Raw genomic sequence first — 26,307 nt, forward strand, 5'->3', positions numbered from 1 at the left:
CTCAAACTGTTTCACAAGTCTCAGCTCCTGTGGAGAGGTTCTGGCCTAAGTCTGGTCTCCAAGCTGGAAGAGGAGGTGCATCTGGGTCATTTCTGGGAGGAGATTTCTCCCCATCCCATCGCTACCCACTGTACTTCCTTGACACCCACACTGTCAATGGTCATTCTGTCTGTCCCGTCTCCACAGACAGTCATCTGGCCCTCAGGTCCTGCCATGGGTTGGGGTAGGCATTTCCTGTTGTGAGACACCTTGTCTTCAACTTGGTCTGCGCGCATCCTTGAAGGCTTATCTCCTCTGCCCCAGTGGTGCTGGCATCCTTCTGCCTGAGGCAGGGGCCCAGAGCCCTTTGGCTGAGCTGAAGGCTGTGGTCCACAGGTGGGTCTGGGACCAGAAGTTTCTCTTTCTGCTCTGGAGGTCAGAGGGGACCACTTTTCAGAATCCTTTTGTAGGAAGCTTCTTGCTGGTCTGGGCAGAGGAAGGCCAGCTCCAGGTGATCTGTTTCTAGGGGTTATTGATGGCCTACTACACATCAGTCATAGTCTCTGGTGTGAGGAAGTTTTTGGTTGAGTTGATGTGTTAGTTACTTTTCTCTTGTTGCTGAGACAAAATACCCGACACTCAAAGTTAAAGGAGGAAAGGTTTATTTAGCTGACAGTTTGTGGAGGTTTCAGTCCTTAATCAGCTGGCTCAAAGCAGGGCAGCATGGCAGACGGGCGACAGTTCAAGGCGGCAAAAGACAGCAAAAGCAACAAGCGCAGACATGGGGGGGAAGAGCAAGTGTCTTTTCCTCCCTTATATTGTATGCAGGCTGCCTGCCCTCTGGTGAGTGTAGCATTCACACCACCTCCTTGCCCTCCTCTTGCACAGGCTCAGGATGTTTACAAAGCCAAGACCTTGGCTCCCTGCTGAATTGCTTAGTTAAACTTCGAGAAGTCTCAAGTTGACACAATGTATCAACCATTCAGGCTGATAAAAATGTTGGTAGATGAAGGTATAGTAAGAATTGTAAATAACACAGTTGTAGGCAAACAAAAGCATATATTCCCACAGTGAGATCCTTCCTATGCGGAGATCATCGGCAGATAGGGAGGCTGACTAGCGCTCAGATCCCTGCTTGGTGTGGTGGTCAGGGAGGGCTTCATGCATGAGGGAACTCTCCATCTTGGCATGAAGGGAAGCCACTGCACGAGGCAACGCCTGGTTGTGCCAATGAGCAAGGATGGTGTAGCAGCCGGGTCTGATGGGGCAGCTTCGCGTATGGAGACAGGTCTGTGAGGACAGGGAGCGGGAGGGAGACCTTGGAAGCCTTCTGGAGCAGTAGGGCAGACTTCTCCCCAGCTGCTGCGACTTCATGCAAAGTGCGCAAAGTGTGAAGCCCAAGGTGAATTCACGTCCTGTTGTCCCCATTAGAGTCGGTGCTTTTGGGTCACTCACTTAACTTCTTATCTCTAAAGTGACACTGAGAGACTCCAACAGTCCTCACCTCCCTGGATTCTGGATGTGAATAAATAGGCAGTGCAGGCGAAAATGCTCAGCCTGAAAGATCGAGAGCAACTTAGGAGTCATTTCTTGTTCCATTTTAAATGGCCATGGTCCTCAGTGGAAGTTTGCAGAAATGGGTGGTTCTGGTACTAACAGAGTCCTGCTTTGGTTTTGGTACTCTACCTCTCAAGTTCAGGGCTGGCCAGGTTAGGTCTGAGTCCTGGGTTGGTGTCACCCTGTGCCTGCTCCTGCCGCCAGCCCTGGGAGTGAGCCCACCCTGCGGACGTTTGTCCTGGGGCCTCACTGCTCTCTGCTTTGTCCGCAGCCCATCACCGCTGAGAATGCGCCGAGGAATGTAGTGGACGCGGTGAGTGACTGCGCGTGGCTGGGTGCAGCGGGGTTTGCGGGAAAGTGAATGGATGTAGTTCGGGGTGTCCTTCTGGATTTGGGGAGCTTGAGGGAAGTTGTGGGGGTGCTGGTGACCTTGGGAGCAAGCTGGGTGTCTGACATCACTGTGTGTTCAGGCCTGGGTGCTGGGGAGCCGGGCAGGAGAGGGAGCTGTTAGTGGTTAAATATGGGCCTCTTTATTAAATATGTAGAATGGGCTTCTTTATTAAATATGTAGAATTGCGATCCCCTTAGCTCCCAGGGCAGATCTTGCCTCATAGGCCTGACTTAGCAGAGAGACCATTTCCTCAAGGTGGGCAGAAGAGGAAGGGAGGAATGTGGGTGAGTTCTGCAATGGGGAAACTGAGGTTAGCTTCGGAGGGGTGTCTCTTGCTAGTGGCCAGTATGAAGTCATGGGCTTGGAGTTGGAGGATTTGAGTTCAAATCCTGACTCTGCCAAGGTTCTAATACTTTTTATTTTTGTGGTACTACATCTCGAGGCCTTAAAATTTTTTTTTTTTTGAGATAGGACATTGCTTTATTGCTAAGTTGCCTGGGTTTCACTCATAATTGTGATCCCCTTAGCTCCCAGAATGCTAAGATCACAAGCATTTATCACCATGCCTGGATATTTCTCTTTCTCCTTCTCCTTATTGCCCTCCTCTTCCTCTTCCTCTTTTTTCTCCCCTTCCTCTTTCTTCTCTTCATTCATGAGATTGAACACAGGTCTTCACACGTGCTATGTAAGCGCTCTGCCACTGACTATATCCCTGGCTCATAAAGTTCTAATTGTGTAGCTGTAGGCAAGGCATGTATGCCTGAATTTTCTAATCTGCAAATGAGAGGGTTTGGATAGCTCTGAGAGTCTCTTAGTGGACAGAGAAAAGTCTGACAGAAATCCCCAGGCCCCTCACCTCTGCCCTGATGCACCAGCAGGTAGAAGAACGCTGCCCTCTCACTGTCTAACTTGACCCCTCTCTTGATTGCTTTTCTTCTGTCTTCAGGGAGAAGGAACCTCCCGGGGTGGAAACTCAAGGAAAAGCCTGGAGGAGGACGTAAGTGCTGGAGGGAAGAGCTGGGTCCCTGGTCTTTGGGGGATGGCAGGGAGGGAGGCCCTGCTCTGTCTTGTGGGGCTCTCTTGTCTGTGCTCCAGAAGGGCAGGCCCTGAGCTGCCTGTTGACTCAAAGCTGGGCCTCGACCTTGGCCTTGGGCTGCATCTCGGCTGGATCCAGAGCTCACTGATCTATGACAGCTTGGGGAGGGAGGCGGGAGGGCTTGTCTGCGAGCCTGGCATGGTGGTGGGCACTCTCAGAAGGGGTAAAGGAAATGGTCAAACAACAGCAGGAGGTATAGGGCCAGAGGAAGCGGGCCCTGGCCTCTTGGGGTCACTGGATCTTGGGGGTGTTGTAGGGATGTGGGTCCTTCTTGGGAAGCAGGACCGGAGTCTTTGGAAATGCAAAATCCTGCGTGCAGTTTAGCTGTTGGCAATTCCGGAAAATGCTGGGAGACGGACTAGCTGATGCTTGGGCCCTCCTGCCTTGTGTTGTGGTGGTGGTGAGGACAGAGGGGCAAATACCTCCAGTGGAAGGGACCCAGGGTAAGGCATGGAGACCCTGCTCCAAGTCAGGTCTGTGAGTGGCTTGTTTGTCTCTACGCCCTGCACTCTGCACATAAGTGTCTCTTCCCCCGGCCCCCTGCCAGCGTGCACTGTTCTGGCCTCTCTGCCCTCACTGCTGGTCTACGGAGGAACAGGGAGTGGTTTTGGCGGTTGGCACAGGGGGAGCTGTTGATGGCATGGGGCCCTATCATCTGACAGCTGCCTGACACACAGTGGGGAGGGCCCCGCGGGGAGCTGCTGGGAGCAGAGAGGCAGCTCCTGCAGGCGACCACACCGCTGCGCTGTGTCTGGGGTGTCCCACACACCCGCACGAAGGAGCAGAGCTGTCCGGGCTGCACGGGCCTCCAGGACGGGAAGGGAGGATGCCTCTCAAGCTAGCGGGCAAGGCTGTGTTCAAGGTATGGGGGTTCCTATGGGCACAGACACGTGTACTGGGGAGTGCCCCTGTCCAGGTTGGTGATGTTTCTCGGCTGCAGCATAGGGGCACAGTAATTTTTTTGTGTGTATCTACTACGGAGGATGAACAAGATTAAGGTATTCAAAGCCAAAGCATAGAGTATGTGCTCAATAAATGTTGGCCGTTCTTATTAATTTCCATGATTTGGATCAAGGGCTAGGAGTTGTGCCTCATGACACCTATGTGGCACACGCTGTGACCCATTTACAGATGAGGAAACAGAGGCTTGGGTGACTCCAAGAATGCCACTCCCTCCCTTCCTGGGATGCTGCTTGCATCTGGTGTCATCCAGAGCTCCCAACCCTTCACTTGGGGAGAGGGTGAGAGTCAGTGCTCTCGACACATTTGGAAGCCACATCCTAGAGCTCCTTGTGTTTCCAGCCTGGGCTGGATGGAGCCTAGGCACCAAAGCTACAAGAACAGAGAATGACTTAGACATCATGGAGAACTGTTGGCGACCAGGGCCTATATGATCTTGGTCCTACAGAAGGAAGAGGTCATTTAGCTGGGATTGAGGGATTGTGTGTGTGTGTGTGTGTGTGTGTGTGTGTGTGTGTGTGTGTGTAGGAAGTTTACTGGGGATTGAGCTACATCCTCAGCCCTTTTTATTTTTTATTTTGAGACAGTGTCTTGCTAATTTGCCAAGTTGCCCTGCCTCAGCCTCCCAGAGTGTTGGGATTATAGATGTGCGCCACCATATGTGGCTTAAAAAAATGTTTTGTTGATCTGGATGAATGGGTCTGTGTGTGTATGACAGGGTGTGCGGTGGTGGTGTCTTGCCTGGAAACGGGAGGAAGGACATAACGAGGCTAATTAGTCTGACTAAAGGTGTGCGCAGAGGGTATGCAAGTGAGCAGATTCTAGACTGGACTACATACTGTAGGGGAGGAGAGGAAACCTTGTGTGTGTATGTGTGTGTGTGTGTATGCACATGCATGCGTGCACACTGGAGATTGAACCCCAGTAAAGCGCCTCATGCATGCTAGGCAAGAATTCTACCACCAAACTAGGTCCCGACCCTTTCAAAATTGTATTTATTTATTTTCATGGTAGTGGGCATTGAACCCAGGGCTTTCTTACTGAGTTACATCCTCAGCCCTTTTTTTTATTTTTTATTTTGAGGCAAGGTCTCACTAAGTTGCCCAGACTGGGCTCCAAATTGAGATCCTTCTTCCTAAGCCTCCTGAGTAGCGGCTGAGGTTACAGGCGTGCACCATTGTGCCCAGCTAGGAGACCTCCTTTTAAGGCTCCTAGACACCTGTTCCAGGTTGGATGACCCCTGGGTCAGTGCTTGGCCAGCCGCTGCGCTGCTCTGCAGTCCACACTGGGGAGGGAGCCTGTTCTCCAAGCAGCGCGCTTATGACCCTGCCTGCAGCTGGGATAATGCGTTGTTTGTTGAGCTGTTTTCCTGCCTCTGGCCTGAGGCCCAGGACGCACAGCGCAGGATGGCTCTTTCCCTCCGACAGAGGTGCTGTGGAGTGGAGTTTATGGACGGTGCGCTCTGTCGCACTTTGTTTTGGAAAAATCCAGGCTGGTGGGCAGGAAGGAGAGGGGAAGGGGTGTGGCCAGAGGGGCTGGGGGTGGCCGCGGCCCCCAGAGGACGCATAGGAATGGGGATGGGCCCCTCACGTAGGCTGGTCGCCACCTCCGGCTGCCTGTCACAGCTCCTGGCGCTGCTTATGCGCTCTCCCCCCCCCCCCGTGCCCCTGGGGACTTGGGCTCAGGAAACAGCTTTCCTTTTCCTAAGGAAAAGGTCCAGAGATGTTGTGTTTGGTCTGTGGACCTCAAAGGAAGGCAGGACTCTTCCCACGGGCGTTGCTTCAAACCAGCCCCACCTAAGGTCCCCCCCGCTCCCCACCCCCTGCTTACCGCTCTTGCTGTAGGGAGAGGAAGAAGGCAGTAAATAATGGAGCCTAGGGTGGTAATCTTGAGCCACCCACGGGTGTCTGAGTGATGATCGGTGCCCACCTGAAGCTTCGGCTGAGTCTGCAGCAGGAAGGATGAAGGTTAGATACCAGGAGGGACTTCCTGACAGTGGGAAAGGCTGTGGAATCTCCTTTCACAGCGCCTTTTCAGCAAAGGCAACTGTGTTTGGAGATGAGGATGGGAGGGTTCTGTTTGGTGCCTGGGAGTTGGATCAAAACTTCTATTATTGGTCTGACACTTGGGAGGAGCTGGGAGGAAGTTCAAAGCCCCTTGGGTTAAAGGCTTTCAAATCCTCAGAGAGGAAAAGCTTACGATTACAGGCAGGCAGAGAGCTTATTTTTATTTTAAAAATAAAGCCTGTAAAGCGTTCCCCAGGGGCTCCAAGTGGAGTAGGTAGGAGGTGCTGTAAGCATTTTGTTATACCCACTTTATAGATGGGTAAATGAGGCCACACTACTTCTTCTCAGCCTAGCCCTATTGATGACTAGCTTCTCTGCACAGTGTCAGCTCTCTGTAGTCAGGGCCTCACCCCTTGCACTCCCTGGTGCCTAGTACTTGGCCTGGCACGCAGCGGGAGCCCTGTGAGGGAATGCCCTCCATGACCGAGCACAGAGACGATGGGTGGCCTCGACTTAGCGCAAGGCTGTGTGATCAGGCCTGCTCCCAGATGCATGGTGTCCAGCCCTGAGGTCGCCTGGGCGTTCTGGAACATGAGGGTTCGCTCTTGCCCACGCCACCTGCTGCCCCGGCCCATTTGCTGTGCGAGAGCTCCCTGTGCAGCTGAGTATGCCAGCATGCAGCGCCTCCCGTACGCGTCAGCTCCCTGCTGGCCAGGCTCACATGCCCCCCAGCGCTGCAGAAAACAGGAAGCCCGTCGGTTCGAGGCCAGCCCAGTGATTCATTAGGGGATGACAGTCCAGCTGTTCATCCCTGTCCTCTGCGGCGGGGTCACCGTCCGGGGCAGCTTCCTCCCCTGCCGCCTCCCCGCTTCCCCCCCGGCTGGTGGAGCAGGGCAGGCTTGGACTTTGCCTTATCACCTCTGGGGGTGGTGTGGCCAGACTGTTTGGGCCAAGTTTGTATTTATCTGCCCCGGCTTTTTGGGGTGGGGAGGCTGAGGAATGCGGAGTGTCGTAACGTTTGGAAGAAGGTAGTGGGGAACGGGAGCCAGGTCTCTTGGCCTCCTTGTCCTCCTTCCCCCTGTGCGTTTGGAGGCTCCTAGCTCCCCTGGACTCCCCAGTGCCCCAGCCAAGCCTGCTTCAGTCCACCCTGTTGTGTCCCTCTTCTCCCTGTGCCTGAATCCATGCTCTTGGCCCCGCCTCAAACCTTGGCTAAGTTGTGGCTTCCAGTTGTTCGAAGCAGCTGTGGTGGCTTCCTCCAAAAGTGGCTGTGGATCAGCAGCAGATGAAACCCGAGGGGCTATTTATAGTAGGGTGGCCCTGGGGCCTGGAGCAGGGCCCAGGGCCTGGGGAGAGTCAGGGACTCCTCATCAGGGACTGGGGAAGTGAGATGGATGAAGTGTTGGGTTTCTGTGTTCCTCTGGGTGGGTAGTTTTGGAACGGCCTGGTTGGGGACTTGAAAACCAAACACAACCCCTCCTGCCCCTCTTCCTGGTCTGACTCATGCGAACTTGAGTCCCTGGGCCAGCAGAGCTGCTGAGACTGAGAAAGGTTCCACCCGACAGGCCCACTTGGCTCTTGCCACCTTGCACTGTGGCCACTGCTGAGCTGTTCAGAGCCGGAGGAACCCAAGCAGGACTCTGGGCACGGCCTTCTGCGGCCCGCCCGCCTAGGGTGCTGCATGGAGAGCTCTTCTCTTGGCCAGCTGCCTTGACCTTGGGCTCGGCTGGGAGCTGGGCCTCAGTGCCCATCCCTACTTCTTAGACCCTGCAGCTGGGAGCTCCTGTGCTTGGGGTCCTGTGGTCAAGCCTCAGGTTGGCGTGTGAATCCAGCTTGGCCGTCAGCTTCCCGGGGACTTGGGGGTGAGTCACTACTGTGCCTCAGTGTTTCTTCTCCTTGGCGGATTTCGGTCTTGTCTCTTCCAAGAGCTGGCTGCAACTTGGCTATTGAGGTTGGCAGGTTTCTGGGGAAATTGAGGTGCTCAGGGGCCCAGGCTGGGCCCGAGAATCTAGACCTTGGGTATCTCAACTCTGCATCTTTGAGGCGGTTGAAAGGATGGGCAGCTGCTGGTAGTAGAGGGAAGCCAGGTTGTGACTTTCTGTAGGGGTGAATGGTTGTAACCCTCCAATCAGTTACTTCTCTTTTAATTGTACTTGATGTAATATCAACATTGAAACTATCAGTTGCCATTTATTAAATGCTGGGCATTAAGCAAAACTTCTTATATGCGTGATTTCTTTGCATCCCCGTGCAAGCCTTAAGGTTGTCTCATCCTGCATGTGACATTTCAGTAAGCTCAGGGGGTTAAGTCACCAGCAAGGCTGCCCTGCCCAACAGGATGCTAGAACCCAGAGCCCAGGGTATGGAGGGCTCTGGCCTTGTGCTTTTATTACTGTGACACCTATTGCCATGGGATAGGCGTCTGTTTGCTTAATTTTGTATAATCAACAAGCCCAGGATGGGAGTGGATGAGATAGGGTAGCAGACCCTGGGTTCTTAGGGGCACAGCTCACCGCTGCTAGTACATGACACGTTGGGCTGTTCTGTCTCAAGTCACTTGACTGAATGACCCGCCGCTGCTGCTTTCGAGGAGGGAGGGGAGCATGGATGATGGTGTCAGAAGTCGAGTTCAAGAACTGGATGAAGGGACGCGCCACACTCGTCTTCCCATTGCTCTCACAGGTGCACTTTGTTGTCACAGTTGGGGTTGTCACCACGGTGGACGACAGGGTCTGAGGAGATGTGTCCCTGTTGATCAGTGGCTGTTAACTGCGTCCTCGGGACAGGCCCACCAGCCCAGGCTGGGCGCATTTCTCAGCATGGGGGGTTTCTTCCTTCTGCCCCTTTTGGGGGCTGCACATGGGCAAGCGTGCTCATGTGCAGTTGGCCTTGACTGCGTTTGGCTCTGGTTGCTGTGCTGCTGGAGTGGCAGGGCCGGAGTGCCTTGCAGAGAAAGCAGAGGATCTGTGTCTGTCCGTGGCCCTGATGCTCCTAGGGGCCGCTCTTGCTGCTGCCCTCCTGCCCTCCTGCCCGCCCCCTGTAACGCTGCCTCTTCTTTCTCTTTCCCAGGGAGCAACCAGAGTCCCATCAAGTGTCCAGCCACTTGCACCGCCCACCAGGTAGGCCTGGCCCACGGGGGGTGGGGTGGAGGTGCACAGGTAGGGGTCACGGTAGGTGTTCTTCTCAAGTCTTATCCTTGGGTCTCTGAGACCAAAGCCATCAAGCCTCAGTGAGAAAACGTGTATGTGGGTAGATGGTCCTTGGCAGCCTATGTTTTGAGTTCCAGGGCTAAACCTGACCTTGAGCTGGATCCTTTATTTACCTGCATGAGCTCATCTAGGCCTTGCAAAGCGCAGCAAGGTATGCTGGCAGATAAACAAGTTGCAGAGGTGGCCTGTCAAAGGTCACACAGCCTCCCGGAGGTAGCACTTGGGAGACTGGCTGGTCCTAAGGCTGTGCTAGATCTCATTCTTAGCAGAGTTTCTTATGGGGGGCTATCTGTCCACGGGAGGTGCCCTATGTGGGGAGGGGCTGCTGGAGGCCCGTGCTGTGGGACTCAGCCTGTTTTGTCTGTGTCCAGGTTCGCTGCCTTGGATCCCCCACCCCTTGAGGCTCCCAAGATCAGTGACAGTGCTGGCCCTGGCAGGCAGCTGAAGCCCCTAGTGATTGTGGCCCAGCTGCCAGAGCTGCCCACGGGCTGGAGGTGGAGCTTTAGAGAACCTCTCCTAGCTGGGAAAAGCTGGGAGGATATGGAGTGCAATGCCTAGATTTCCCAGCTGGTGGCGCTGTTCTCCCTGCCTGTTATTCCTCAAGAATAACCCTCAAGAAGCAGCTTGGGGACATGGCAGATGAGTGTGCAGGGTTGGCCTCGTCTGACTCATGCCTTGTCACCACCATGTCCCTTCTCACTCTCTTGCCAAGATGGAAAGACAGGGGCTGTGCTTGCAAGTTTTCCTAATAGTGCTGTCCCTTCCCAGGAGCCAGGACAGAGGGGCTGTGGATTAGACAGTGACAGGAGGACTAGTCTGTTAGCCGGTCTCCCTGCCCTCGTGCCCATCTTAGAGGTTACACGTGCATGTGGCTTCTTGTCCCGGCCTGTCCTTGGGGAGGCAGTGGCCGAAGGCAGAATCCCATCCCCATGGCTGCTGGGAGAAATTTGTCACCGGGACAAGGAGTGGCCAGGGCACAAAGGTCTGACTCATCCTGGGTTCCTTAACCCTGGCCTCTGGTCCTCTGTACCACTCAATCCTGGTGGAGATCTGGATTCTTCCAGGCCCCTTGCTGTCCCTGGGCTTGTCTCACCATCACTTTTAAAAGTTTTGGTGTTTTTTTTTTTTGGTATCAGGAATCGAAGTCAGGACCTTGCACTTGCCAGGCAGGTGCTTGTACCCATGAGCTATATCACCAGCCCATCACCATCACTTTTAAATGCTGCTCCAGTCTCTGCTCTATCCTTCTTGGTGGAAGGCTAGCAAAATGGAGTCAGTGTTGCCACCTCTGATAGAGAGGGAAGCCGGGGGCTGGGAGATGCGGATGGGTGACAGGTGTGGGGGCATCCTGGGCTGTCCCCTGGAGAAGAAGCCAGGACACGTGTCAAGATGGGAGCCCCTTGCTCTCTCTCCCAGCGCCCAGCTCAGTGGTTGCCACCTCCACGGAACTTCCCACCACAGCCTCAGCGAAGACTCTGTCCTTCCTGGGCCCTTAGAATTGGAGATGCTACAGCCATGAAGCAGCTCTAGTAGGCGATGGGAACAGCCAGAGGTGTGGGGAGAGCCAGAGACCAAGGGCAGGAGCCAGTCCACCTTGGGAAGGCTGGAAAAGTGGTCTGGCTTACGTGGAGTCCAAGTGAGCGTGTCATCTGAGCTGTCCCCTTGCTGAGAGGCCTCCCACACCTTCACAGCTAGCCAGCAAGGAAGTGGCTGAAGTCTCCACTTCGATGCCCTGTGTCCGTTGAATACTTCTCTCTGGCCAGGAGGGCACGATGTCTAGGGGCAGGGTGGGGCTCCTGGGGTCCTGGCTGGGCAGTCCTGATTCTGACCTCTGGAGTCGTAGGATGACAGGAATGGAGAATTGGTGTCTTCACATTGTTGGGTTCTGATGTGGCCTGAGGTGTTTGCCAGCCCCAGGCCCGCTCGTTCTGTGTGGCACTCTCATGTGGCTGCCCAGGCCTTGCCAGGGGGAGCTTTAGGCCTTGGCCCCGGGCTAGGGCATGGGACAAGCTCGTGGGGCTGAAGGTGGGGTCACATGTCATATGAGGAGGATGTAGATATAGGGAGATTGCCTAGGGCATTGGATTCTGATTAGGGTCCCTCTGCCCACTGTCTCCCTAGAAACATGAGTGTGAGCCGTAGCACGGAGGACAGCTGTGAGCTGGACCTGGTGTATGTCACAGAGAGGATCATCGCCGTGTCCTTCCCCAGCACAGCCAAGGAGGAGAACTTCAAGAACAATCTCCGTGAGGTGGCCCAGATGCTCAAGTCCAAACATGGAGGCAACTACCTGGTGAGGGCGGCCGCTCTGCTCTTCACCTGCTTGCCACTGCTGTCGTGGCTGTGTACCTGCCCCGGGCCAGGGCTCCCTCTTTCCTTGGTTAGCCTGGGCATACCCTGTGGCCTGGGTCTTGACTTGATTCTAAGGAGGATGTCTGTAGTGGACTGCAGCATCTGGAACCGTGTGTGTGATGCAGGAGGGAGGCTAACAGTGCAAGTTCATGTCACTGAGGCTTCCTGAGCCCCAGGCCCTGTGTTAATTGCTTTGGCCTTCATGAAATCCCTGGGAAGCAGACACTTGCTAGAGCAGAGAGGTAGGATGATTTGGCTGAGGTCACAGGGTCTGGAGGTGGCAGAGTTAGTACAGTGTTGGTGTCTCTGAGAAGTCCTGGGCCAAAATCATGGCCACATGTGTCTTTGGGGACTTTGTGTCTGGCCCAGAGCATATATGCAGGTAACGTGGCCTTTGGAGGCCTCTAGTGCAGAGGGGCTGACCTGTCCCTGGGCCCAGAGGAAGGCTCGGGTCTGTGTTACAGGGAAGTACCTGTGGGCTGGACCAATGGGCTGCCTGCAGGGTTGCAGCGGTGCAACAGGGAAGGCTGAGTGTTCCAGGGTTGCTGACCGTGGGACAGATAACCACAAACTGTGTGGCCTACAAAGATGGAAATCAATTGTCTGCCAGTTATAGAGGCTAGAAGTCTGAAGTCAAGGTGTGGGAGGGCTCTACTTGCTCCGCATCCTGGCTGGGAGAATCCTTCTGTCCCTGTTCTGAGCTTCTAGCGGCTCCCAGCACCCCTCAGCACTTCTTGGCTTGTAGCTGTATCCGGCTACGGTCTGTTTTCATCTTCATATGGCTGTTGGCCTGGATCCCCCTCTGTGTCCTCGCCTCTTGTTATAAGGACATCCAGCATTGGCTTTAGGGCCCACCTTAAGTCCAAGATGATCTCATATCAAGACTCTTAACTACTTACAGAGACCCTATTTCCCAAGAGGAAGGTGTTCCAAAGTGCTGAGAGGGCATGAATTTTGGAGGCCACTTCAGTCCACTCTAGAACCATCCATCTGTTGTGCTGGGGCATTGCTAAGAGCCTGTCTTTAAACATCAGAAAGTCTTGGATTCAAATTCTGGCTTTATGCTTACCATGTGATCTCGGCTGCTTAGCTTCACTAAGCCTCCAGTTTCCCATCTGCAGAATGTGTCTGTGACACGTGCTACCGCCTTCCAGCTGGTAAGAAAATTAAGCGAGCTGGGAGACATAAAGTCCTTAGCACAGGGCTGGTAGGACACTCACTGAGAGGGAGCTATTGCTAATGCAACAAGATGTGCTCATTTGGGGGTAGACTGGAAGCTGCCCAGATCCTGGTTTCAGGAGTGCAGAATTCTGTGGGTCTCTGCACTGTCCGGCTCTCTGCATCCTGCCTATTCCAGGCTGGGCTGTCTTCTCCCAGTAGAAGATAGAGTGGTCTTTGAATTTTCCGGGCAGTGGCTAGAGGTGGATAGTTCTGCACATCCCTTTGGAGGTGGGGAGAGGAACGCCTGAGACAGGAGGACCTCAGCTTTGATGAGCACATGCTGGGAGCCATGTGCTGGGGGTCAGAGAGGGCCCACCAGGGATGTCTACACCTGGTGATGGAAGGTATGTGGTGACTGAGAAATTGTAATGTCATGGGGTGAGATTCTGAAGCCGTTGCTGGGTCGTGTTCCACTCTGCCGCAGACCTAGTTCATATGAGCGCTCACTGGAGGCGTGGCTGTGTCTAGGGCTCTCTCTCCCTTGCTCCTGACAGCTGTTTCTGCCTGGCAGCATGTGTTTGTGGGTGGGTGGCATTTCCACTAGCGAGGGAGTCAGAAAGAGAGAGATGAGCAGGAAATCCAGGGAGCTGTGGTCTGGGTCCCTGCCTATCAGAGGTTGATGCCACTCTGTCTGGCCATGCAGTGGGTTCTGCAGAGGAGCTGGAAATGACACCAGCAGTCCCGTGTAATGAGCGGACATCCCTGCCACACCTCTCTTCTCCCTGGCCGTCTCACCTGCACTGCTCAGTCTCTTTCTTTGCCTCTTCCTAGCTGTTCAACCTCTCTGAGCGGAGACCTGACATCACGAAGCTCCACGCCAAGGTGAGCCGGTCGCTGTTTTGGGGTGCTGTCGCCTTGCCTGAAAGAGAAGGAAAAAGGTTCCTGCACTGAGATCTTGGGGAATAGCACTGGGACAGTTTAAGCAACCTGTTCAGAGTTCCAAAGCATCTGACACCTGGAAAGTGGGTGATAGCACACTGATTCTTTCCATAGTGCAAATTACAGAAGGCATTGATCTGTGCAGCGACTTCCTATCCACACCTGCTCCCTGGGGAGCACTTGGGATCTCAGGGTGAGGCTGGAGGGTGAGAGTTCTAGTTTGCAGATTTCAGTCGGCCGGGAACCGCTCTTTTAGAGGCTCCTGTGGCAGTGTTTACTTTGTTTGGTCAGTGGGCTACAGGGGGCTTTGCTGAGGGCCATGTTTAGACCACTCTGCGCCTGTTGAGGTCAGAGTCGTGTGCTACAGACCCCGGGGTGCTCGGCTCCCAGCCTTTCCTTTACACACATGAGGAAACTGAGGCTGGTCGAGGGAACACGGCTTGCCTGGATTCCACAGTGAGTCAGTGCCGAGCCAACACCAGGCCCAGGGTCTCCAGTCCTTGCTATTGGCTTCGCTCTCCACACTCAGCCTCCCATCTGGGCTGACTAGCAGGACAGTAGCTGAGGTCTGGCTTTGGGGTCCACTCTGGCTGCCAGCTAACTCCCCAAGGCTTCCTCTTCTCCTGCAACCACAGGTACTGGAGTTTGGCTGGCCCGACCTGCATACTCCAGCCCTGGAGAAGATCTGCAGCGTCTGCAAGGCCGTGGACACTTGGCTCAATGCAGACCCACACAATGTTGTCGTCCTGCACAACAAGGTCAGAGCTGGGCTGTGGTGTATGTGCATGTGTATGCATGTGTGCACATGTGATGTACTGGAATGTGTCCCCATGGGAGTGTGTGTCCTGCCTGTGTCTTTGGGCTGTGTTTGCCTGCAAGTCTGCCTATCCTTTCCATTCTGCAGGATGATAGATTCTGTCCCAGAGGGCATACCCAAGAAGTGGGGGTACCAGCTGTGTCCTCGGTAGTGGATGACCAGCTGTGCTTATTCTGAGACCCAGGTCCTCCTCACTTCCTTCCTTGTGTCCCCCTTCCTCCTCTGCTCTCCCCAGGAGCCACACCCCACTCTGCAGGCCCTGTGCTCTTTCCTTCTGGGCTTCTGTGTGGTCTCTGAAGCAGCCTTAGAAATAAAGGTTGTTTTCCTCTTTTAGGGAAACCGAGGCAGGATAGGAGTTGTGATCGCGGCTTATATGCACTACAGCAACATTTCTGCCAGGTAGGAGGGCCTGATCCTCTTGTCCCCTGATCATTGATAGTGTGACTCCCTGCCCCCGCTCCCACTGTGGCCTCTGCCTTCCCTGGGGTGGGAGGGTCCGATAAAGGGATGAGAGGTGAGTGGGGGTAGGAGCCCCAGAACAGTAGAAAGAACTGCCCACAGTGGTAAGGCAGGAGCGTGTGGGAGGAGAGAGGAGAATCTGTCCCCTCTCTGGGGCCCTGTGGGGGCAACCTTGGGAGGCAGGCGTGGCCCTGAGCACCCCACCCAGTCAGCGTCTTGGGGCCACTTGCCTTTTTCCAACTGCCTTCTGTTTCCCTGGTGAGCAGGGCGGGAATCTGAAAGAAATGTTCGATCAAGCCTAGGTCTGGTGGAACCCTCTAGAAGTTATCTCTTCCGTCTCTCTGTTGCTGGCCAGAAGGGTTCTCTTACTGCCTGGGGGTCATGGAGCGAGAACAGGAAGCAACTGGTGGCCCGTTCTTGATCTGAATCCGTTCTGTAGGGAGGCCCCAGGATCCATTCATTCCTTTATTTGTTCACTGCACTGTGACTATTAAACAACCACTGTGCCCTGCACGGTGCCAGGCCCGTGCCCTGTGGACAGTAAATAAGTAAACAAATCCATCAGTAATTTCTGGTGATAATGAGCGTGAATAGATAGAGACAGTGGCCAGGGGGATGGGGTCAGAGAAGGCCTGTGGACTTCGTGAAGTTGGTGCAGGGACCTGTGAAGCCCTGGGGAGGAGCTTGAAGGCTAGCTCAGGGAAGGAGCAAGGCCAGGCGCGGAATGGGAGGGGGCGGATGTGTTGAGGTGGGGGAGGGGAAGCCGGAAGGCCCAGCCACCTGTCCTTGTAGGCCATGTTGAGGACCTTGGAGTTGAATGTAAGAGTCATGGCAAGTCATTGAAGAGCCAAGAACAGAGGAGCCATGTGACCTGTCCTTTCATCTCAGAATGATCTCTCTGAGCTCTCTGTCAGGAGAGAAACCCAACTCAGCCTCGTCTTTGCTTAATGGCAAACACTCCCTGTGAAGTGTGCCTGCTCGCTGTGCATGTGTCTCACCCAATCCCTAAAACCTTTGAGGAGGGTGAGATCATCAGCCCATCTGACAGATGAGGGAGATGAGGGTCCGAAGGATTAAGTCACAGGGTCAGTAAGTGGTAGCCTTGATTCGGGCTCCCAGGACATCCGGCTTCAAAGCCCACAGGCCAAGCCCGGCATCAGACAGGATGGAGAGATGCTGGAACACTCTTCCTGGGTGCACCGCAGCGCAGCCTGGCAGGAGGAGGAGGTTCAACTTCCCATCAGGCAGCAGGCTGGGCTGGAGAGCACTGCAGGTTGAGAGAAGCAGGGCTGGGGGACGAGAAGCTCTCGGATGTGGGAGTCAGCTCTTCGGACTACCTGTCTCTCCCCATAGTGCGGACCAGGCTCTGGACCGGTTTGCAATGAAGAGATTCTATGAGGATAAGATTGTGCCCATCGGCCAGCCATCCCAGAGAAGGTGGGTCTCCAGGGTGTGTGTGCACGGGGCTGGCGCAGCTGCTTCCGTGGGGGGTGCCAAGCAGGTGTGTTCAGCCTGGAGTGATGGAGTGTGGGGCACGAGTGAACCCAAGCCAGCCTGTGTGTGCCTGCAGGTTGGCTCTGCAGGGGGCTCCTGAAGCCGCTTCCCTGAGCACACACGGTGGGGAATGGTATGCTCCGTCTGGGGAAACAAAGTGCTTGTGTGAGAAGGCGCATGCTGCCCTTGTTCCTGGTGGCAGGGTTGCTCCAGAGCATGGATGAGTCTACAAGAAGCTGATGTCACTGCTGTCTGACTTAGGAGGCTACAGAGACCTGAGATAATGGTCACTTTCTGTTGGGGGGCTCAAAACGTTTTGCCGAGGGGCCTCCTCTGCCCTCATTTATGTGTTCCCACACTGACCCAGGAAGGAAGCAAGGTGGGGATGGATTCATTCATTCAGTGGGCAAGATTTAGGTGCTGTACTGTATAACTCCAGGCACGGGACATCCAGGGGAACGGGACAGAGTTCCTTCTCTTAGGAAGCTAATGGTCTGTTCAGAGAGTTGGACATTAAACATGTGACCATATAGCCGGACAGTAAAGAAGTGATCCTATAGCCAGCACAGAGACCCATGCCTATAATTTCAGGACTGTTGGAGGCTGAAACAGGAGGACTGCAAGTTAAGCCTAGGTGGGCAACTTAGTGATTTAGTAAGACCCTGACAATTAAAAAAAAGTGACCACACAGACAGGCACTTGTCTTGGTTACTTTTTTCTCGCTTCTGGGACAAAATACCTGACGCCCAAAATTAAGGAAGGAAAGGTTTATTTCACTTACAGTTCGTGGAAGTTTCAATCCTTACTTGGGAGATCATAAGGCAGAGTGGCACGTGGCAGAGGGCTGCATCTCAGGACGGCAGCCACAGCTAAGCAACAACTCACTTACACCGGGGCGGAATGGGGGAGGAATGGCGGAGGAGGAATGCCCTCAAGCACTTCTTACTCTTCCTTACATATGCAAACTATCCACTCCAGGGCGGGTGCAGCTCTCAAACCCATAATAATCAAACTCTAACAGCCTGCCCCATGATCGCATGAGGCTTTGGAGGGGACACACAGACAGAAACCATAACAGCACTGTAAGGTGACAAGGAATCTCAGGGATGAATGGAGGACTGCAGAAACCAGAGCTGTGACAGGGGACTGAGCTTGCTCACGGGGACAGCTAGAGAGTACCTCTTAGAAGAGGTGATTTTGAGCCCTGGGACAGTACTGCACCATGTGACAATTTAGGACATCTTCATTATACAGATGAAAAGTCTGAACCCAGGGAGAGGTCACAGCTAGGGGCCAAGGTGACAGTGACAGAGCTGGAGTGTGTGTGAAGACCTAGTGACACTTGGGCCGGGGCAGCTCCCTTGATGGTCATGTTGCCCCTGAGCAGAGGGATTGACCTGTGCGGGTAGCATGTCATTCAGTGCTGTCTGACCCACAGGAGGACAAGGACAGTTAAGGTCAAGCAGTCAGTATGGTGTGAATCCCAGCCCAAACTGGAGACTGGAGCATGGGACTCAGGCCCCTGCCTGATGTGGCCAGGAGCCCTGGGCCTGCCACCGCTGTGATGTGTCAGCTTGTGACGTGTTTTACACGTTGAGGATATGGTGCAGGATGAGTTGAGCAAGGGCTCATGAACTGAGCTTCTAAGGGATGATGTCCAAGTTCACACAGGAGGTCATTTCAGATGTCAGGGTAGGTGCTATGGCTGGTGAGTGGTGGATGGGCCTTCGGAAGTGACACGGGCGGCGAATTCTGAACGGGGAGGAGGAACCTTGAAAAATCAGGGTAAATGGTGTGGGCAGAGGCAATGGTGGGTGCAAAAACGGAGAGGCCAAGGTTGCCCGCCGGCCTTCCTAGCCCCAGGAAATGCTAGCTGCAGGTCCTGGACCTTCCCAGACTCTTTATACTGAGGGTCCCCAGCGTGTACCCACCCCCACCTTGCTTGGCTGACTAGGAGTGAGAAGGTACAGTTGGGGACTCTTTCTGCCATTGCAGTGGGAAGCTCAAGCGGAAGTGAGTCATTGGAAGTCCAGCATCTTATAGTTGGCACAGAACAGCTGACAGCCAGCCTCTGGATCAGCTGTCAGAGACAGGATGGCTTTATGTGCAGGAAATCCTGGCAAGGCCCCAGATACGGCGGCTGCTGGTCAGTGAGTCTTCCCAGGGAAGACAGCACTATGGGCCAACTACCTGTCCCTTGGTCTGTGGCTCGCTGGGGCTGCTGGTCTTCATCACATTGTGGCCCTTGACCTTGAAGGATAAAGGGCACTAAAAGAAAAGCAGCTGTTACAATGGCACAGTGTGGCTGGGGTTTGCACAGACACAACTCTGACTCAGAACAGCGAAGCTTGGAGAGCAGGGACCCACTAGCAGGACCTCTCAGGAAGAGGAATCCATGGACCTAGGCATGTGCTACAGAGCATGCAGTTTTGTGTGTGTGTGTGTGTGTGTGTGTGTGTGTGTATTATCAGTGTTGGCCTGCAGCTCATATCTGCCGCTGCATCTGCTAAGGGCAGGGCATCCTATCTACCGTGTGTGGGTTTCCTATGCTGTCTTTGCCACTTTCCCGCCTTCTTGTCTGTGCTTCTTATAGAGAATGTGGCAGTTGGAGGAGAAGCTGTCAGGGAGAGAGCGAGGGAGGGGCTTTGTCTGTAGCTCCCCCATTCATTGTCCCCCGCCCCCGGACTCATTGTCCCTAGCACAGACACATCCTGTTGGCACGATTGGGAGATCTGATGGGAACTGGCCATGCTGGGTTTCCGGTTTGACTAATGGGGCTGGGGGCTGGGCACTGGGCCTGAATAGGAGCTGGCGCTGCCCATCAGATTATCTTGCTTGGGTAGTCCGAAGTGGCCCCACCCAGACTCAGGGACAGAGGCCCATGGGCTTGGAGGTGGGCCAAGGAACCCAGAGAAAGGAGGTGCTACTGTCCTGGTCACACAGTTCCGGTCCCACCTTCCTCAAACAACTATTGGTTCCTTGAGCCTCAGGATGCATTTGATTGGCCTGTGTGACTTAGCCTGGCATTATCACCCTGTCAGAAAAAGTGGAGGTGCTGGCCAATCAAGGGTGAGAGGATCTCTGCCCACTTCAGGCTGGTGCTTTGAAGCCCAGACTTCTCTCCTTTTCCTCCCACCCGCAGCTCTGAGTGTTCTTGCTGTGTGCCTTTGGGAGTCCGACGCCCGTTTCTGCACCTGATTTTTCCTCCCTATCTAGAAGGAGGGGATATGGGTTCCATTCTTCCAACAAGCTATTTGCTAACAGAATTGGATGATACTGACCCTAGACATAGAGATTCTTACTGGAAGTTAGCTATTGCAAATACCAAGGGCAGTACTTGATCCAGAGGCCCTCTGTATACTTTGCTATGATATAAAATAAAGGGCTGTAATTATTAGGCTCTTGCTGTTTTCTGGACTATCATAGGGCTGGTAGGTGTATGGGGCACATCCAGGCCATAATGGTAGGCGTGGTGTAAGTATAAGCACAAGCTTGGTTTGGCTGGGCGAGGCTGCCAGAGCTGGTCGCTGCTTGGGCAGCTTGCCTTATGCAGTAATGAGCAGCTAAATGATGCTCATCAGGGATATGAGGAGATTCCTGGGCTGGGAGGGAAGCTGGGAAGAGATGCGTATATTCACCACCAGGGGGCAGTGGCAAACTCTAAATAGGTGGTTGGGTTTGACCGAGCTCCAGGTCTCACAATACAGGCTGTTTTTCCTACCTGGGGCTCTGAGCAGCCGGTGAGTCTGGTCTTGGGTGGAGACCTCAGCTGCCAGGAGGCCCGGGAGAGGGGCACGCGTTGTTGGGGAGAGTCGGCGGGTGGCCTAGGGCAGTGTTCTTGCAGAAGGGAGAACAGCTGTGACTCTGTAGCAGCCCGGGCCTCCCACCCTGAAGCTGCCCTCTCCCCGCACAGGTACGTGCATTACTTCAGCGGCCTGCTCTCCGGCTCCATCAAAATGAACAACAAGCCCTTGTTTCTGCACCATGTGATCATGCACGGCATCCCCAACTTTGAGTCTAAAGGAGGTACCTTTCCATCCCTCTCTTGGGCCTCCCTCCCCTCCGCCTCCTCCTCCCCTTCCAGCTCCTCCTGCTGAGGGACTTGTGAGCTGCCTTGGAGCCTCCCTCACGTCATTTCCTGAGCTTTTTGAGCTCGGGTCTCTTCATCTACAAAACGAGTTTGACACTTGCAGTGCCTACGGCTGCTGCTGCTGCTTGTGACCATGTTTCTGACAACTTAAAACACTTTACAAATGAAACGTCCGGATGTTTCTTCTTCCTGCTTCTTCTTTTGCTCTTTCCTCTTTTCCTTTTTCCCCTCCCTGTGTCTCCCCCCTCATTTCTTCCTTCCTTCCCTTCTGTCTCTTTCTTCCCTTTGCTCTTCCCTGCCCACTATTTCTGCCGTCTCAGTTAATACCCACCCCTCTCTGACAGGGTGTCGGCCTTTTCTCCGCATCTACCAGGCCATGCAACCTGTTTACACGTCGGGCATCTAGTAAGTATCTCATGGGGACTCCAGGCCAGGGATGTCCAAGGCCCAGGACTGAGGAGCGGGGAGGTAGTGGTAGGGTTCCCTGACTCCTTCTCTCAAGAGAGATTAAGTCAGTGAGGTTCCCAGTAGCACGGCACTGGGGCAGGAGGGAGCACATGCAGCCCCTGCCCCCAGAAGACCCTTTTCTGTGTCTCTGTCTCCTTAGCAACATTCCGGGAGACAGCCAGACCAGCATCTGCATCACCATCGAGCCGGGACTGCTCTTGAAGGGGGACATCTTGGTGAGTGTTCCCTCCATCTCAAGCCCCGCCCTTCTCTTGCACCGCTCCTGCCCCTGGGACCTACGAGTCACCTCTGGTGGCTGCCATGCTTGGAATCCTGGGCTTTCAAGACTCTTGCAGAACTTTCTAGCCTCCAGCAGTCCTAGTCTGCTGCCTTGCTTTAGAGTTCATATTCCTTCCCTGGGCTCATTTTTTGTTCTGGGACATCTCTGGGTGAAATAGCACTTGGTGAGGTCCTTGCTAGTGACAAAGATCCTCTCATATGTCCAGTCCTCCCTGATGCAGTCTAAACCCAGTCTTCCTTTTTCCGTCCTGACATATCTGTAGGAACTTCTTGGGAGGACGATTTTGTTCCTATGGGTAAAGACTGGCCCCCACCCCTCTGCTGTTCTAGAAGTTTCCCCAGAGAGCTATGAAATCCCAAGGGGTGACCTCTCCCTTATAGGTTTGGGGTAAGTCTTGGGGCTCAGGCAGGAGCCTTGAGGCCTAACCTTTCTCCTCTGCTCCGTCTCCCCCAGCTCAAGTGCTACCATAAGAAGTTCCGGAGCCCCTCCCGAGATGTCATCTTCCGTGTGCAGTTCCACACCTGTGCCATCCATGACCTGGGAGTTGTTTTCGGGAAGGAGGATCTTGATGAGGCCTTCAAAGGTAGGCTCCATGGGTAGGGCTTCTGTGGCAGGAGAAGAGCCCAGTTTGAGGGGATATGGTACACATGGGAACCGTTGTTTCTGAGCCCCATGATCTGCCGAGTCTCAGGGTGCTCTTGGTGACAGTGGGAGAAATTGAGAGACAACTGGGACAGAGCTGAGGTTGGGATATTCTGGGAATTCAAGTTGTAGTAGAAGTGGAGAGAAATCCTTCCCCAGCCCCTGGGCTTTTTTGTGTCTCAAACCCTTCTCTTGGCACTCCTTCTTCTTGTCCTCCTAATTTGCTCCCTGAATCTATTGGTGATCAACTTTTCAACATTCACTGGGCAACTATTTTATTTGAGGCTCAGTCCTAAGTGCTGGGGAGTCAAAGTAAAACAGGACATGATCTCTGTTGGTGGAGCCCAAAAGTCTTATGGAGGATAATTACCAGGGAGTAATTATCCTGTGGGGATAGAATAGCAGTAGTGGAGGGGGTGTGGTGAGGGAAGGAGAGGTGATCGGGGAAGGTTTGCTGTCTTCTTTTCAATATTTTTCTTGCTGTTCATTTGAGGTCTCATCTGTATCACATTGAAGCTGGGGATGTATCCACACATCCATCCATCCATCCATCCATCCATCCATCCATCCAATCATTCATTCATTTATCCACACATTCGTATACTCACCCATCTATTTATCCATCCATCAGTCTTCTTATTCATTCATTTACCCATCCATTCAGATATCTGTCCACCTATCTATCCATCCATTCGTCCATCTCACATTTGCTCATTTATCTATCCATTCATATACCCACCTACCTACTTATCTGTTTTCTCATCCACCCACCACCCATTCATCTATCTATCCTCCTATCTATCCATCCATCCATCCCTCTTTTTCATCCATCCATCCATCCATCCATCCCTCTTTCTCATCCATCCATCCATCCATCCATCCATCCATCCATCTATCCATCTCTCTTTCCACCCATCTACCAAGTATATATGTGCCAGGTATGTGCTAGATCCTGGAGATACAGAGAGGAAGAAGTCAAGCTCTGTCCTCTGGGATCTCATAGCCTTGTGTGTGTGTGAGAGAGAGACACACACACAAACATGATCTCATGAAGCGATGCCCATGGTGAGGGACATACATGCCGGCATGATGGGTGTCCCACAGACCAGACAGCATCCTTGCTCTAACCCCTTCCTGAAAGCAGTGAGCAGATGGGCTGGGCCTGGGAAGAGGGACAGGTCCCCTCAGTGTGGTTCCTATAGGGTAGGATGTTTCTGGGGGGGCCCAACAGAAGATGCTCTTGTAATTGTAGAACAGACTATAACTGTTACCAGTTTTGAAGAGGGGGAAGTAAAGGTATATCTCACAAATAGGAAGTCATTGAAGACAGATTGAAGAAGAGTTCCCAGTTCCCTCCTTCTCCATAGTAAGAATCAGGAAACACTTTCAAAAATGGATAGACCAAGAAACAGAGGCCAAACTATAGTATTAATAGCCCCAAAGGCAATCATTAGAATAAATAGAATTAATAACTTAGCCAGATAAAAGATGGAGTTGTATACGTTAACCAAATTATTCATTCTCATAGTGGTGGTCAATGGAGATGATTTAAAATTGGTATTTAGAAATTGTGGTATGAAATTGCAGACTATTATTTGGAGTTGGTAAACACTTGTAGAATAAGAAAGAGAAATGGTTAGAAATTATTACTGCAGGCAAATAGGACTGGGGTAAAGTGAGAAGATTTCATTGTACAGGTATAATTTCATATGTATAAATACACATATGTATTATTGTATTAGTAACCTTTAACATATGGCTAACATATACGCCTTAATTTTTTTCTACAAGAATTTTTTTTTGGTAGTACTGGAGCTTGAACCCGAGGTCTTCACACTGAGTTATATCCCCAGTTCTTTAAAAATACATTTCAGTTTGAGAGAGTCTTGCTAAGTCACTAAGTTGTCCAGGCTGAAACTTGTGATTCACAAAGAAACTCTTTTTATGGAATCTTTTTAAAGAATTCGTTGCCCATTTTTGTTTTTTTCTCTTTTTCAGATGATCGATTTCCAGAATATGGCAAAGTGGAGTTTGTATTTTCTTATGGTCCAGAGAAAATTCAAGGTATAAGACAAGTTAGAATCCATTATCGTACCCTTCCCCTCCATCCTGACCTGTCCCGTCCTGTCCCACCATCCTCCCAGTGATCTCACTACAATTACCAAGTTACCTGTGACTGAGCGGCGGGCCAGCGGAAAAGGATCTGGCTATCAGAGTGAACCTCAGCTAAACGCAAGCTACTGACTTACTCTCTGGATAATAAAAATAAAATAGCAGACAGAGAGGCGCTGGGTTGGATAAACTGTCCTGGTCTCATTAGATCACCATCTTGTTATATTCAGAGACCATGGGGCTGGTGGCTGGGGGGAGAGGCTGGAGGTGGGGACGCATTCGAAGGTGCTGGATGGCTGGTGAGTATTTAAGAGGGTTGAGGTGATTTAACCTGAAGGACCATTTAATAATAGCCTTTAAGCCTCCAGGCTCTAAATATGGAGACCACTTGTTCTTCATCTTATTTGGGAACAGAAAGGAGGAGACGAGTTTGGGTTATGGGCAGGGCCACTCTGGATGGACTAGGAGAGGACAGTCAGGCCAGGGAGTGATGACCCTGGGAGGCTGGGCTTGCAGCTGTGTGGTCTCAGAGCTGGCTTTGTGGATGGGAAGGAGACCCGGTCCCCTGCTGCAGGTGTCTGGAGTGGAGGGCTTTTTAAGTGGCGCCCAAGGGCATGCCTGGGATGACCTTTTAGAAGCTCTGTGTCCTCCTGGGTCACAGCTGCTATTTCCCTGTTGTCCCTGACCCCAGGGAGTCCGTGCCAAGCCTGTCCCATACCCCTTCTCCTGACTCCAGGGCAAACTCCTTGGTCTCATGGTCCTGCTGTAGGGGCACCGGGGATACAAAAGTGAAAGGGCAGGCACTCATCCAGGGATGAGGGTCTTCATTCATCCGTGCCCTGTCCTGACTAGACCCTGTGACCTGCTATGAGCCTGTTCAGGAATGCAAGAAACCAGACCCCTGGGTTCTCCATCCAATTTAAGCCACCAGGCCCGCCCTACCATGGTCAAGAACATGAGAAGTCCCTTAGGGAGCATCCTGGGGGGAGGTATGGGCTCTCTGTTTTTCCAGCTGCTGATCTCTTTTCCTCGCTCTCCGCTGTCTCCCTGTCTGCCCCTGCCTCTCCCATCAGGCATGGAGCACCTGGAGAACGGGCCCAGCGTGTCTGTGGACTACAACACCTCCGACCCCCTCATCCGCTGGGATTCCTACGACAACTTCAATGGGCATCGTGAGGACGCCATGGAGGGTAGGTGGTGACCCGTGGCTTCCAGCCCCTCTCTAAACTGTGCGCCCCTGGTTCATGTGGCCTTGGTTCTCTCAGAGAAGTCTGGGAGGGCTCCTCAGAAGCCATGGCCTTAAGTGAAGCTTGCCCTGTCCCCCTGTGCAACACAGTGATGGCTGCATTTCTTTTAAAACCACTGTTGGGTTTCTTCAGGCCGACTGCCTGCGTCTCTGGTCAGAGCACTGGGCACGCAGAAGCATCTAGGGCCCATAAGCTTTCATCAGGTGCCAATGAAAATGTTTGAGATCTGGAAACAAACCAGTGTGCTCCGAAATGTGAAAAGAGGGCTGCAGAGTTGAAGTTAATGCGTGTGTAATTTAGCTACAAAACCTAACATTATGTCAAATGGTCAGCTGCAACCCAGGTCACCCCTGGAGGGTTCTAGCCGAGTCCTATTTATTTGTGTGGTTCATTTGAATATGTATAGGTGGGGCGGAGCCTCCAAAAATGAGCGTGTTCAGAGCCCAGGAGCTCTTTGGATACCCTGTCTGGGATTTGGCCCCAGGCTTGTTTTCTTGATTTGGTTGTGGGGCCTTAGAATGTTGGAGCTGGGAGCAGTCTGGCCCTCTACATCTGTTTTCAGCTGGGGTAGCAGACTCCCTGAAAGGGAGAACCTCCCAGTTTATCCTGTGACCCTAGCTGTGCTTTTTCCACGAGGCCAGCACCAGCCATTGCACTCTGCCTGCCTGCTGGAGCCGACTGGGCGGGGGCCCCTGGCGGCATGGATGAGCAATGCCAGGCCAATGGGCCCCTCCCTGCCCCCTTCTTGGGGCACCTTCTCCTCCGCCAGGGGCCCAGCACCCTCTGATTGCCAGAGACGCTCCTGTCCCCCAGGGTCCTACCACCCCAAGGGTGCTGTCCAAGCACTTCTCTTCCCCAGGCGCCCGGTCCCGTTTGGAGGATGAAATAATTAGCTCTGTGGTGCCCTGGCAGCCAGCCTCACTGTTCATCATTCTGGGGACGTTTGCATTTTTAACAAGAACACTTGGCAATTTGCAGGAATTTTTAATGCCTCCCGCCTCTCTCTGGTGCAGATTCAATGCGACGATAAATGTAGAAACATTTAGTGAAC

General features: G+C 53.3%; 1 protein-coding gene and 1 long non-coding RNA gene across 15 annotated transcripts in view; one reads left to right on the forward strand and one right to left on the reverse strand.

The window, feature by feature from the left end:
• Positions 1-26,307, forward strand: part of Tns1 (tensin 1) — a 194,249-nt gene that overhangs the window by 90,679 nt on the left and 77,263 nt on the right. For 8 of the 13 annotated variants that reach the window (XM_005395673.2, XM_013519827.1, XM_013519826.1 and 5 more), the window contains 14 exons: positions 1,808-1,849; positions 2,874-2,924; positions 9,056-9,105; positions 11,317-11,488; positions 13,540-13,590; positions 14,283-14,405; positions 14,799-14,863; positions 16,277-16,360; positions 20,331-20,443; positions 20,852-20,912; positions 21,115-21,190; positions 21,709-21,838; positions 23,896-23,961; positions 25,083-25,199. In XM_005395673.2, the coding sequence (XP_005395730.1) occupies positions 1,808-1,849; positions 2,874-2,924; positions 9,056-9,105; positions 11,317-11,488; positions 13,540-13,590; positions 14,283-14,405; positions 14,799-14,863; positions 16,277-16,360; positions 20,331-20,443; positions 20,852-20,912; positions 21,115-21,190; positions 21,709-21,838; positions 23,896-23,961; positions 25,083-25,199 (1,201 nt within the window). Of the gene's footprint in view, positions 1-1,807; positions 1,850-2,873; positions 2,925-3,738; positions 3,886-7,618; positions 7,849-9,055; positions 9,106-11,316; positions 11,489-13,539; positions 13,591-14,282; positions 14,406-14,798; positions 14,864-16,276; positions 16,361-20,330; positions 20,444-20,851; positions 20,913-21,114; positions 21,191-21,708; positions 21,839-23,895; positions 23,962-25,082; positions 25,200-26,307 lie in introns of those variants that run through there. The other 5 variants (XM_013519828.1, XM_005395678.2, XM_005395676.2 and 2 more) reach the window with 4 other exon arrangements.
• LOC106149786 lies at positions 891-7,393 on the reverse strand. 2 transcript variants are annotated; one of them, XR_001236176.1, is made up of 3 exons: positions 7,194-7,393; positions 5,814-5,930; positions 891-1,269 (listed from the first exon to the last, which is right to left on the reverse strand). It is a non-coding gene; the product is annotated as an uncharacterized LOC106149786 (long non-coding RNA). The 2 variants fall into 2 exon arrangements; XR_001236177.1 differs by lacking the exon at positions 891-1,269 and adding an exon at positions 5,111-5,475.

This window comes from Chinchilla lanigera, unplaced genomic scaffold (genome assembly GCF_000276665.1).
Source record: "Chinchilla lanigera isolate Chin_1 unplaced genomic scaffold, ChiLan1.0 scaffold00052, whole genome shotgun sequence".
Lineage (NCBI taxonomy): Eukaryota > Metazoa > Chordata > Mammalia > Rodentia > Chinchillidae > Chinchilla > Chinchilla lanigera.